General features: G+C 47.9%; 1 protein-coding gene across 15 annotated transcripts in view; it reads right to left on the reverse strand.

The window, feature by feature from the left end:
• The window catches only part of RSPH10B (radial spoke head 10 homolog B), a 38,876-nt gene extending 24,773 nt beyond the window's left edge, over nt 1–14,103 (reverse strand). For 12 of the 15 annotated variants that reach the window (XR_013530088.1, XM_078357424.1, XM_078357433.1 and 9 more), the window contains exons 1-8: nt 14,047–14,103; nt 11,876–12,211; nt 10,165–10,240; nt 9,032–9,100; nt 4,990–5,163; nt 4,067–4,152; nt 2,891–3,011; nt 699–875 (exon numbers count right to left, since the gene is read on the reverse strand). Coding sequence is in view for 14 of the 15 variants with exons in the window: in XM_078357424.1 (XP_078213550.1) it covers nt 699–875; nt 2,891–3,011; nt 4,067–4,152; nt 4,990–5,163; nt 9,032–9,100; nt 10,165–10,240; nt 11,876–12,129 (957 nt within the window). In the remaining variant the exon portion in view is untranslated. Of the gene's footprint in view, nt 1–698; nt 876–2,890; nt 3,012–4,066; nt 4,153–4,989; nt 5,164–9,031; nt 9,101–10,164; nt 10,241–11,875; nt 12,212–13,957 lie in introns of all 15 variants that reach the window. The other 3 variants (XM_035282783.3, XM_035282784.3, XM_035282787.3) reach the window with 3 other exon arrangements.
• Nucleotides 14,104–14,159: the final 56 nt, after the last annotated feature.

Genomic DNA, 14,159 nt, shown 5'->3' on the forward strand with positions numbered 1-14,159 from the left:
ACTGGGATTACAGGCACGAGCGACCGTACCCAGCCAAGATGGTAACTCTTAAGTGTACTTTACCACAATTAAAATTAGAAATCTAAAGTGCCTATATTTACATCAGACAAAATAGACCTCAGAGAAATGAAAATTACCAGAGTTGGCCAGGCATGGTGGCTCATGCCTGTAATCCCAGCACTTTGGGAGGCCGAGGAGGGGTGGATCACTTGATTTCAGGAGTTTGAGACCAGCCTGGCCAACACGATGAAACCCCATCTCTACTAAAAATACAAAAATTAGCCAGGTGTGGTGGCAGGCACCTGTAATCCCAGCTACTTGGGAGGCTGAGGCAGGAGAATCACTTGAACCCAGAAGGCAGAGGTTGCAGTGAGCTGAGGTTGGATGGATGTACGCCAGCCCGGGCAACAGAGCAAGAATCCATCTCAAAAAAAAAAAAAGAAAGAAAGAAAAGAAAATTAGCAGCGTTAATGAGGAACATTATGTGATGATCAAAAGAGCCCATGTACTAATACATAATATTCCAAAGTGTGTATGTACCTAACAGTAAAGTTTCAAATATATGAAGCAAAAACGGATACATCTGGAAATAGAAATAGACAAATCTGCAATTATACTTGGATGTTTCAATTGCTTTACATAATTTCAATGGCTTTACATAATTATTTAAAATGTGATCTTCCCAGGTCTATACTCACCATGCCGTGTTTCTTATTGAAAACCCATTCTCCATCATACATGGCTCCACTGGCATAATAAAATTTGCCATGTCCGTGACGATATCCATTCACAAACTCTCCTATGTATTCGTTTCTCAAAGGATACTGGGAATTGGGGATTCTCTTTAGAAACCACGTGTGTGTTCCAAAGCCATTCTGAAAAGAAAGCAAACTCACATCAGAAATGAACAAAGCAGGCTGGGCACGGTGGCTCACTCCTGTAATCCCAGCATTTTGAGAAGCTAAGGTGGCTGGATCACCTGAAGTCTTCGAGACCAGCCTAACCAACATGGTGAAACCCCATCTCGACTAAACATACAAAAATTAACTGGGTGTAGTGGCGCGTGCCTGTGATCCCAGCTAATTTTTGTATTTAAAAAATACAAAAGGCTAAGGCAGAAGAATCACTTGAACCCAGGAGGCAGAGGTTGCGGTGAGCCGAGACTGTCCCATCGCACTCCAGCCCGGGCAACAAGAGCAAAACTCCTTCTCAAAAAAAAAAAAAAAAAAGCACAAAGCAGTTTCTCTCTTTACCCAAATCCACTTAAAATTAGGACAAATACAATGAAAACTGGAAGGGGCAAAGAACTTGGACTCTGGAGTCACACAAGGCAGATCATTTAAGCCCTCTAAGCTCCTCATGGGTAAAACAGAAACAACACCTACCCCTCAGGTTAGATAGATATGAAGGAGTTCAAAACCAGCCTGGCCATCATGTTGAAACCACGTCCTACTATAAAGTGGAGTGAAGTGTATACAAAGTGCCTGGCTTAATCATTATGATTTTCACTGTTATTTTAAATATTTGTTTATTTACTTTTATGTGTTTTTATTTTTTGAGAAAGGGTGTCACTCTATCGCCCAGGCTGGAGTACAGTGGCACAATCTTGGCTCCCTGCAGCCTTGACCTCCAAGACTCAGGTGATTCTCCCACCTCAGTCTCCTAAGTAGCCAGGAGTACAGGCACCCACCACCACTTCTGGCTATTTTTTATATTTTTAGTAGAGATGAGGTTTCACCATATTGCTGAGGCTGGTCTCAAACTCCTGGCCTCAGTCCTCAAGTGGCCTCCCAAAGTGCTGGGATTACAGGTGTGAGTCACTGCACCCAACCTAAAATAAAAATTTAAAAATTTTTATTTTTTAAAGATACAAATTGGGCTGGGGGCTGTGGCTCATGCCTGTAATCCTAGTGCTTTAAGAGGCAGAGGTGGGAGGATCTCATGAACATAGGAGTTCAAGACCAGTCTGAGTAGTAAAGTGAGACTTTGTCACTACAAAAAAAAAATAATAATAATAAATTTAAAAAATTAAAAAAAAATTTTTTTTAATTAGGCACGGTGGTAGTGGGCATATGTAGTCTCAGTTACACAGGAGGCTGAGGTGGGAGGATTGCTTGAGCCAGGGAGAGCCATGATTGCACCACTGCAGTCTGGCCTGGGCAACAGAGCAAGACTCTGTCTCTAAAAACAAACAGGCTGAGTATGGTGGCTCATGCCTGTAATCCCAGCACTTTGGGAGACAGAGGCAGGAAGATCATGAGATCATGAGTTTGAGACCAGCCTGATCAACATGGTGAAACCTCATCTCTACTAAAAATACAAAAATTAGCTGGGAGTGGTGGCAGTTACCTGTAATCCCAGCTACTCAGGAGGCTGAGGCAAGAGAATCATTTGAACCTGGGGAGGTGGAGGTTGCAGTGAGCCGAGATCATGCCATTGTATTCTAGCCTGGGTGACAGAGCGAGGTGAGACTCCATCTCAAAACAAACAAACAGGCCAGGAATGGTGGCTCACGCCTGTAATCCTAGCACTTTGGGAGGCCAAGGCAGATGGATCACTTGAGGTCAGGAGTTTGAAACCAGCGAGGCTAATTAGCATGGTGAAACCCCATCTCTACTAAAAATACAAAAAAAATAATAATAATTAGCCAGGCATGGTGGTAGGCACCTATAATTTCAGCTACTCTGGAGGCTGAAGCAGGAGAATTGCTTCAACCCAGGAAGTGGAGGCTGCAGTGAGCCGAGATCATGCCACTGCACTCCAGCCTCTGTGACAGAGAGAGAGACTCCATCTCAAACAAAACTAAACAAAACAAAAATAGTAACACGTGAGTTGAGAATCATCGGCATGCCCGCCTCTGGGTATAAGCCGCTAGCTCACCTGGTCATACCTGGATGCCCCTCTCCCACTGCCCGGTGTATTCTTGGTTGGCAGTCAGCCACCTCATCCTACCCTCCCCGTGGCGCACGTTGTCTTCCCACTGGCCTTCGTATATATTTCCAGATTTATAACTAGGATGAATGAAACCAAAGAAAAGCAATCAGTCGCCTCCTACATGACATTCACCTTTAAGAATTTCTTTTAAACATTCCCCTTGAACTCCTTTGAAGAAATCCAACCCTTGCACCTATACAATCTTCTCAGTATTTAAATCCAGGCCAGGCATGGTGGCTCACGCCTGTAATCCCAACACTTTGGGAGGCTGAAAAGGGTGGATCACCTGAGGTCAGGAGTTTGAGACTAGCCTGACCAACATGGAGAAACCCTGTCTCTACTAAAAATACAAAATTAGCTGGGTGTCGTGGCACGTGCCTGTAATCCAAGCCACTCAGGAGGCTGAGGCAGGACAATCACTTGAACCCAGGAGGTGGAAATTGTGGTGAGCTGAGATCGCACCACTGCACTCCAGCCTGGGCAACAAGAGCAAAACTCCATCTCAAAAAAAAAAAAAAATACAAATACAAATATTATCCAGGCATGGTGGCAGGCAACCCACCCTGCCACCCAGCTCCTCGGGAGGATGAGGCAGGAGAATCGCTTGAACCCAGTAGGTGGAGATTGCAGTGAGCGGAGATTGTACCACTGCACTCTAGCTCAGCAACAGAGTAAGATTCTGTCTCACACACACAAAAAAATTCAATGAATAGGTACGTGGTCCTAAGGGAGCAGCAGAATGGATCACCTTATTAAACCTTCTGATTATTTAATAAGGTGACAAGGTGGGTAAGAACTGGGTTTTTAAAATCTTTTTTATCGTATCATGATTAGTTAATATTTGGCCAGTTTTGGAGATGGGATCTTACTCTGTCACCCAGGCTGGAGTGCAGTGATACGACCACGGCAGGAGAATCGCTTGAACCCAGAAGGCGGAGGTTACGGTGAGCCAAGATCCGCCACTGCACTCCAGCCTGGGTGACAGAGCATGACTCCGTCCCAGCTCCCTCAAAAAAAATTCCACTCTGCTTAGAGAGAAAATGTTCTCTACAACGTTTGCACCCTACTTTTAAATATCTGAAGTGAACATGATTTGGGCCCACACCCTGAGGGCGGCTGCGGTCATACCTACCATCTTATGCCCCAGCCCTTTTTGACGTTTTGCACCCAATCTCCCTCGTACCAACACGTGCCCTCTTGATTGTAATAAATGGTGCCCTAAAACAAATAATATCATCTTTAAAACTATCAAGGATAGTTGAAAGGATGTCAACGTAAAAAGTAGAAACTACACAGAGGTCAACGGCACAGGTAGGCAAGACATATAACCCATTATTTTTCTGTTTACTATCAAGAAAATGGTGAAACTGCCGCACAGGGGAATGAGATAATGTCACAAAGCAATTGCTCCTTAATAAAGTGCTATATTAAGTCACAGAATTACTGTATTCATCATATTCAAGCATATTCATTATATTGAGTAACTATTAATTAAGTACCTAGAGAAACCCTGGCCGGGCGCAGTGGCTCACACCTGTAATCCCAGAACTTTGGGGGGCCGAGATGGGCAGATCACGAGGTCAAGAGATCGAGACCATCCTGGCCAACATGATGAAACTTCATCTCTACTAAAAATACAAAAATTAGCCGGGCATGGTGTAGTCCCAGCTACTCTGAGGCTGAGGCAGGAGAATCGCTTGAACCCGGGAGGCGAGATCTAGCCACTGCACTGCAGCCTGGGCGACAGAGCAAGATTTCATGCCAAAAAAATAAATAAATAAATAAATAAAATGGTTAATTTGTGTGATGTGAATTTCACCTCAATAAACAAAAAGTTGATATGCCCTGGACAACGTCACTAGCCCCTACTCCCTATTTCCCTCCGTGTGGCCGCCCAGCCCCCTCCCCTGCCCTCTCCCCTGCCCTCCACAAGGCCACCCAACCCCATGGCTGCCCCGCCCCTTCCGGCCAACCCCTTGGCTGCCCCGCCCCCTTCCCACCCACCCCTTGGCTGCCCCACCCCCTCCCCCACCACCCCTTGGCTGCCCCGCCCACCTTCCCTTGCCGCTTGCCATTGCACCAGTGGCCTATGTAGGACACAGGCTGGGTGCTGCACTTGAACATCCCAAATCCGTTCCTCATGCCGTTGACCACTTCGCCTTCATATGTGCTGCCGTCCGGCCACGTGTACACACCGTGGTTCATTGGGACGTTCTTCACAAAGTCGCCCTGAAGCAGAATGGCCATGGGGTGACAAAAGGAAGCGAGGGGCGGGGTGGAAACCCCTAGTTCTGTGGGCGGTTCCAGGTGCCGCTTGGCCTCTGATTCTGTTCCTGCCTCTCCTCCTGTGGACACACACTGAACATCCCCCTAGCATTCTCTCTCTTCCTTCCCTTTCTGCATTTCCATCCTCTCTCATCTGACCCGACCACTGGGTAGAAGTTCAGGTAGGAGGTAACTGGGAGGTTGCAGGTCGACGGAGCTCCAAGAAGCAAGCAGGTAACATTGGAAAGTGCTGGCTTCCAATCCTGACCTGGGGAACTTCAGATTCTTGGAACCTACCTTGGCAGGGCACAGTGGCTCACATCTGTAATCCAGAGTCTTGCTCTGTTCCTCAGGCCGGAGTGCAATGGAGAAATCTCTGCTCACTGCAACCTCCACCTCCCAGGTTCAAGCAATTCTCCTGCCTCAGCCTCCCAGATAGCTGGGATTACAGGCACTTTAACCCAGGAGGCCATCAGGCCCAGCTAATTTTTTTGTATTTTTAGTAGAGACAGGGTTTTACCATGCTGGCCAGGCTGGTCTCAAAGTCCTGACCTCAGGTGATCCACCCACCTCGGCCTTGAAAAATGCTGGGATTACAGGTGTGAGACATTGTGCCTGGCATTTTTTTTTTTTTTTTGGACATAGGGTCTCACTCTGTCACCTAGGTTGGAGTACAGTAGCGCAATCATAGCTCACTGCAGCTTCGACGTCCTAGGCCCAAGTGATCCTCGAACCTCAGGCTTCCAAGTAGCTGAGACTACAGGTGTGTGTGCCACCAAGCCCTGCTAATTTTTAAATTTTCTTGAGATGGGCTTTCTCTATGTTGCCCAGGCTGGTCTCAAACTCCCAGCCTCAAGTGATCCTCCCACCCTGGCCTCCCGAGTAGCTGGGACTACAGGTGCATGCCACCAAGGTGCAGTGGTGCATGCCTGGAATCCCAGCACTTTGTGGGTGCTGAGGGGAGAGGATCACTTGAGCCCAGGAGGTTGAGGCTGCAGCAAACCAAGACCACAGCATTTCAGCCAGGGTGACAGAGCAAGACCCTGTCTCTAATGGAAAAAAAAACAAAAACAGAACCTGCTCAAAGGAGGTGAATTCACTGTTCCCTCCAGGCTTCGTGATGACTGGGGAAATCCCTTCCCCCCGCACCCCCCAAGATGAGTTTTGCTCTTGTTGCCCAGGGTGGAGTGCAGTGGTACAGTCTCAGCTCACTGCAATCTCTGCCTCCCAGGTTTAAGCGATTCTCCTGCCTCCCAAATGGCTAGCATTACAGGTGCACGCCATCACGCCCAACCAATTTTTATATTTTTAGTAGAGATGGGGTTTTACTATGTTGGCCAGGCTCCCAAAGTGTTGGGATGAGAGATGTGAGCCACCGTTCCTGGCCAAGAAATCCCTCTTTCTGCCATGGGTCATCAAAATATTCTGTAAACATGTCAGTCAACAGCCTGAGCTAGGGGCACCCGCGAGGGAACACAATCTGCCAGGGACGTCAGAGTGGGCAGCACACAGCAGAGTGCATAGTACCCCACGGCATCAGATTCTCTTCCAGAAACCTGAACTCCCTGGAAGCAGCTGAGTCAGCAGAGAAAAGGGGACAGCGAAGCCTGGCCTGATCACTAGCCAGGACCCATGAAGCCATTCAGCCTCTCTCTGAAGATGCTTCTAGGAGACCCCTGAGTCCTGCCCAGAAGCCCCCCTTACTGAGCTTCAGTGGAGGGTCTGTGGCTGCAAAAGTGACATCCCCACCTTCCGAGAGTTTCCAGAGACAACGAAGCACAGGGGGTTTCTTGGTACATCGCGATTTAAGGGCCAGAAACTGGCCAGGCACAGTGGCTTAAGCCTGTAATCCCTGCACTTTGGGAGGCTGAGGTGGGCAGATCACCCAAGTCAGGAGTTCGAGACCATCCTGGCCAACATGGCAAAAACCCCCCTCCCCCATCTCTATTAAAAACACAAAAATCAGTGGAGCGTGGTAGTGCACGTCTGTAATCGCAGCTACTATGGAGGCTGAGACACGTCCATAATCTCAACTACTATGGAGGATTTTACTATGGAGAATCGCTTGAACCCAGGAGGTGGAGGTTGCAGTGAGGTGAGATTCCGCCACTGTACCCCAGCCTGGGCAACAGAGTGAGACTCCGTCTGAAAAATAAATAAATAAAATAAGAACCAGAAACCTTGCACGTCAGTCGCAGGCTAGAAGGCGGGATGTCGCATGGGAAGGGAGCTGACCTGATTCTGAGGTGGGGGCCCAATCTTCAAGCTCCCTGGAACTTGGAGAGCCTCCTCGCCCCGACAGTGAGGGTCAGCCCAGCCCTCTCTCTCCCTGCTCCTCTGCAGCCTGCCACTCACTGATCAGCTGCAGCTAGTTTCGCGGCCCAAGCTTGACTCCATTTCCATCAGAGCCCGGGTGTTATCTGAATAAGCGCATTACGTGCATGTGTTTTAAATGTCATCATCACCATTTATAAACACCATCTGTGAGCAGCTCTGCACTGGGGATTTTTAGATTAGCATTTCAGACTCTCACTCACTTTGTGGGTGGGAATTGAAGCTGATACAATCCTTTGGAGAACAATTTGGTCCTTGCAATGGGTTTAAAAATACACAGTCCCCTCAACCCTGCAAGGCAGGTTAAATAAAAGCCACATAATGGAATACATGCAGCCAGTAAAAACAGTTAGATCTGCATGAATGGATATGGGTTGAACTCTAAAAAAAATAAAGGTACAGGCCAGGTGCAGTGGCTCACGCCTGTAATCCCCAGCACTTTGGGAGGTTAAGGTGGGAGGGTCGCTTGGGCCCAGGAGATCGAGACCAGCCTGGGCAACACAGCAAGACCCTATCTCTATAAAAAAGTAAAAATAAATTAGCTGGGTGCTGTGGCGCACACCTGTAGTCACAGTTACCCAGGAGGCTCAGGCGAGAGGATCACTTGAGCCTAGGAGTTCGAGGCTGCAGTGAGTCATGATCTCACCACTACACTTCATCCTGGGCAACAAAGCAAGACCCCACCTCAGACTACATAAATAAATACATAAAGGTGCCAAAGAGAGTGTATAGTAAACTATGCACATCTGCAAAAAACAAGACAGGCTACAGAAGTTCAAGGCTGCAGTGAATCGTAATTGCAACACTGAACTCCAGCTGGGCACAACAGCAAGCCCTGTCTCCAAAAAAAAAAAAACAAAGTAAAGTATGCTTTATATTTGCTGGCAGCTGATTAGTTAAAAAAAAAAAAAAAAAAAAAAGGACAGGCCACACACACGTTTGTGTGCTCTGTGCTTTTAGAACACATGGAATACTTCTAGAATTTCACACAAATGAAACCAATAACAACAATTACTGCTGGGTCCCATGCAGTCAGGAGTTACTATATCCTTCCTTTGCTCCTGTGAATTTTTCTTTTTTCTTTTTTGACAGAGTCTCAATCTGTAGCCCAGGCTGGAGTGCAGTGATCCAATATCGGCTCACGGCAACCTCCACCTCCTGGGTCCCAGTTCAAGCAATTCTCCTGCCTCAGCCTTCTGAGTAGCTGGGATTACAGGCACATGCCACCATGCACAGCCAATTTTTGTATTTTTAGTAGAGATGGGGTTTCACTATGTTGGCCAGGCTGGTCTTGAACTCCTGACCTCGTGATCTACCTGCCTTGGCCTCCCAGAGTGCTGTGATTATAGGCATGAGCCACTGCACCCGACCGGTTCTGTGAATTTTTCTTAATCCTTGTTCTGAATGACTTCTATGAAGACAGTCTGTTCAATTGTGGGAAACTGATCGTTCCATCCCACAATCACAGTTTAGAACTATAACTGGTTATATGCCTTACCTCATATTTTAATCCATCGGCCCAAATATAAGTCCCTTGTCCATGCATGAGTCCTTCTGAAAACATACCCTTCAAAACGAAGCAAAGCAACAACAAACCCTTAGAATGCAGCTGACCATATATTTATATCTGAGCTAGGATCTGGTTCTGTCACCCAGGCTCAAGCGCAGTGGTGTGATTACAGCTCACTGCAGCCTCAACCTCCCAGGCTCAAGCAATCCTCCCATTTTAGCCTCCTGACTAGCTAGGACTACAGGCATCGGCCACCATGCTCAGCTAATTTTTGTATTTTTTTTGTAGAGACAGGATTTCACCATGTTGGCCGAGCTGGTTTCAAAATCCTGAGCTCAAGCGATGCGCCCACCTCGGACTCCCAAAGTACTGGGATACAGGATGAACCACCATGCCTGGGCCACAGCTGATGATTTTATCCCACAGTTGCCTTAGCCCAGTTTCACGTGCATGAAGATGCTTGTCTGAATGCTCAGCAGCAGCTGAGTCCTATGGAGTCCTACTTCAGCTGGCTCCACGCTTCTCCAAAAAGCATCTAGGGGGAAGTCCTCATCTTCATCAGCTAAGGATGACCTCAGCTACAGAAATGTGTTCTCAACCAATTGTGGGGGCTCACACCTGCACTCTCAGCACTTTAAGAGTCTGGGGCAGGAGGATCACTTGTGCCCAGGAGTTCAAGACCAGCCCTGACAACATAGCAAGTCCTTAGCTCTACCAAAAAAAAATAATAATAATAATGAATTAATTAGCCAGGTATGGTAGCACACGCCTGTAGTCCCAGCTATTCAAGAGGCTGAAGAGGGAGGATCGCTTGACTCCAGGAGATCGAGGCTGCAATGAGTTATGATTGTGCTGTTGCACTCCAGCCTGGGTGACAAAGTGAGATGATGTCTCAAAAAAAAAAAAAAAAGAGAAAGAATCAAGAAAAGATCTAAAATCACTTCTGTTATGCTGAGCATTACTTTGACCTTAAATAGGTCATTGGGGTTCAGAATAAAATCAGCATGAAGTGCTTCCAGTTTCTTTTGAAGCATCAGTGGACGTGATGAAGATTTGCAAATCTACGACCATCACCCCACACCTTCCTCCCCTTCCTGCAGGTTCTCAAGCCGGCAACTTACCCGATAGGTACAACCACCTTGAAAGGCTGCAAAGCCCTCTCCCTCGTACAGCCCACGAACTTTCTCCCCTTCATAGCTACAAAGAAATAAAGGGCATTCAAGGTAATGAACATATATATATACATGTACATAGCTATAAAGTAGAATAGGTTACCAGGGGTTTGAAGGAGGGGGTGAGGAATGAAGGATTTTGTTGCTGTTGGTGTTGTTTTTGAGATGGCGTCTCACTCTGTCACCCAGGCTGGAGTGCAGTGGCGCCATCTTGGCCCACTGCAACCTCTGCCTCCCAGGTTCAAGTGATTCTCTGCCTCAACCTCCTGAGTAGCTGGGGCTACAGGTGCGCTTCACCACACCTGGCTAATTTTTGTGTTTTTAGTAGAGATGGGGTTTCGGCATGTTCATCAGGCTGGTCTTGAACTCCTGGCCTGAAGTGATCCTCTGCCTCAGCCTCCCAAAGTGCTGGGATTACAGGCTTGAACCACCGAACCTGGCCAGGAGTTACTATTTAATAGATAGTTGTACAACACTGTGAATGTACTTAATGCCATTGATTAAGATAGTACATTTTGTTATATATGTTTTACCACAGTAAACTAAGTATATGCCATGGGGTTCTGTGTTTGCTACTTGGGTAATGAGCTTATTAGAAGCCCAAATCTCAGCATCACACAACATGCCCGTGTAAGAAACCTGCATATGTAACCCCCTAAATCTAAAATAAAATAATTTTTTACAATAAATAAAATTACCTTCAGGCAAGGTGCAGTGACTCATGCCTGTAATCCTAGCACTTTGGGAGGCCAAGACAGGTGAATCACCTGAGGTCAGGAATTCGAGACCATCCTGCCCAACATGGTAAAACCCCATCTCTACTAAAAATACCAAAAAACTGGCCTTGCACGGCAGCTCACACCTGTAATCCCAGCACCTTGGGAGGCTGTGGCGGGTGGACCACGAGGTCAGGAGTTGAAGACCAGCCTGACCAAGATGGTGAAACCCTGTCTCTACTAAAAATACAAAAATTAGCCGGACATGGTGGCCCACGCCTGTAATCCCAGCCACTCAGGAGGCTGAGGCAGGAGAATCACTTGAAACTGGGTGGCAGAGGTTGCAGTGAGCTGATATTGAGCCACTGCACTCCAGGCTGGGAGACAGAGTGAGACTCCATCTCCAAAAAACAACAACAACAACAAAATTAGCCAGCCGTGGTGGTGTGTGCCTGTAATCCCGACTACCCCGGAGGCTGAGGCAGGAGAATCGCTTGAACCTGGGAGGTGGAGGTTGCAGCGAGCTGAGATTATGCCACTGCACTCCAGCCTGGGTGATAAGAGTGAAACTCTGTCTCAAAATAAAATAAAATAGGTCCGGCTGGGTGGCTCACGCCTGTCATCCCAACACTGTGGGAGGCCGAGGTGGGCAGATCGCAAGGTCAGAAGTTCGAGACCACCCTGGCCAACATAGTAAAACCCCATCTCTACTAAAAATACAAAAAATTAGCTGGCCGTGGTGGCACATGCCTGTAATCCCAGCTACTTGGAAGGCTGAGGCAGGAGAGCTGCGTGAACCTGGCAGGTGGAGGTTGCTGTGAGCTGAGATCACGCCATTGCACTCCAGCCCAGGCAACAAGAGTGAAACTCCATCTCAAAATAAAATAAAATAAAAACTGCCTGACTGGCAGGGTTACACCCTATTGCACCCCCATGAAAATCACCTTTCCACTATGAGTTTGGTCAGAATGGATTCTTCATATTGGGTGGCATCTTCATTCTGCTGAACGTTTGGGGGGTCTTTTTTGGGTTTCATTTCGTTGAGTTGCATTCCCAGCAGTGGGACACCCACTGGGGACATGTCTTGCCTAGTGGCATTGCCATCTTGTTTGGAAAAGTCTGGGTTATCAGAGAGGGATGAGGGAGAGCAGGCAGACTTCTCCCCTTTTTTGTCTGCTTTTTTCTTTTCTTTCACCATTGCCCTGAGAAGATCCGGTGTTTTTTATCAAATGGTTCCTTTGGTTCAGAGCCGCTGGTTTCAAAGCACTGATGAGTTTTATCTGAAAAATAAAAATTATGTCTCCAAACACTTGGGGTTTTCATTTGTAGTTAACATTTTAGCTTTACAACACAATGTCCTTATCATTATCCTCTCAAAGTCTGAAAAATTAGTTACCAGGGCCAGGTGTGGTGGCTCACACCTGCAATCCCAGCACTTCGAGGGGCTGAGGTGGGAGGATCAGGGCGAGATCACTCTAGGCAACACAGTAAGATGCTCCCTCTCTAAAAAAGTAAGTTGGACAGGCGTGGTGGCACGTGCCTGTAGTCCCAGCTAGTAAGGAGGCTCAGGTGGGAGGGTTGCTTGAGCCTGGGAGGTTGAGATGGCAGTGAGTGGTGATCACACCACTGCACTCGTCTGGGTAACAGGGCAAGACTCTCTCTCAAAAATAATAATTACAAGTTTCAAGTATTGTCAGTTTATAAAAATACAACCTCAACATTGCATTGGTTGTTCCCCTTTTTTTAATTTTAATTTATTTATTTCGAAATGGTGTCTCACTCTGTCTCCCAGGCTGGAGGGCAATGGCGAGATCTTGGCTCACTGCAACCTCCACCTCCTGGGTTCAAGTGATTCTCCTGCCTCAGCCTCTGAGTAGCTGGGATTACAGGCATGTTACCTGGGATTACCACCATGCCCAGCTAATTTTTTGTATTTTTAGTAGAAATGGTGTTTTGCCATATTGGCCAGGCTGGTCTTGAACTCCTGACCTTGTGATCTGCCTGCCTTGGCCTCCCAAAGTCCTGGGATCTGTTTTCAAACTTGAAATCATTGGTTTCCTACTCCCTCTAGTATTGCCTTTGATTGATTGCCTCTCGTATGCCAGACAAGCACGGGATGTTGTCCTTGAGTTGTGTTTCTAGCACCTGTCTCTGCTTGTCTGGCATATGCGCTGCAGTGCAGTGTTTTCATGGCTTTCCAAAGCTGGCCCCGTGAAAGCGCCCTGGTCCATCAGGCAGGATGCATAGGTGAATCCTGGGTTGAAGGCAAGGTCTGGTCCCTTTTCATGGGACTCGGTGCAGTGGGCACTTCTGCCCTCTTCTGCTTGGATGGCATCCTCTGGACACCCTGCCCTCCAGCTCCTCCCACCTCCAGCCTTTTCTCTTCCTCCATTATTTATTTATTCATTGAGACACGTCTCACTCTGTCACCCAGGCTGGAGTGCAATGGCATAATCTCGGCTCACTGCAACCCCTGCCTCCGGGTTCAAGCGATTCTCATGTCTCAGCCTCCTGAGTAGCTGGAATTACAGGCGTGCACCACCACACCTAGCTATGTTTTGCATTTTTAGTATAGATGGGGTTTCGCCGTGTTGGCCAGGCTGGTCTCGAATTCCTGACCTAGGTGATCTGCCCGCATCGGCCTCCCAAAGCTGGGATTACTTACAGGAGTGGGCCACCATACCCGGCCAAGCCTTCTCTTTCTTTAAACACTAACCTTACTCCTTCCCACTCACCACTGTCTCAGCGAAGCGCCCCTGGGTCACCTAGCCCAAGCTGCTTTCACCTCTACATTCAGAGGGGCCTTTACTATGGGCTTTTTGGTCCTCTGTCAGAGAACTACAAATAAGTGAACTATAAATCAAGCCAATTTCCTTTCTCAGTGCGTGTTTCCTAATGTTTCCTCTGTTCTCCTGGGCTTAAGGAGAGGCCGTGTTATGACGCGCGGCTGTGTCTACGATCAGCCCGGAATAATGGGCTCTCTGCACTTGTCTGCCCGACCTAGGCCCTCCTAGCCCATGACGCACGTGCTCGGGTCCTGGGAGGCCGGGAAGGAGCAGGACTCGGTCGCCTCCACTGTTCCCGCGTATGCGTGACCGCGGCCTGGGGCGCTCACCTCACTCCAGGAGCCCAGGGGCCTAGCCAGTGGCGGGGATCTCCGCGTCCCAGACTCAGCTCGGGTCTCCAGGCAACCGTGGACGCCGCCTAGCCCACTACGTGCTCTTAAAG

Source organism: Callithrix jacchus, chromosome 2 (assembly GCF_049354715.1).
Source record: "Callithrix jacchus isolate 240 chromosome 2, calJac240_pri, whole genome shotgun sequence".
Taxonomy (NCBI): domain Eukaryota; kingdom Metazoa; phylum Chordata; class Mammalia; order Primates; family Cebidae; genus Callithrix; species Callithrix jacchus.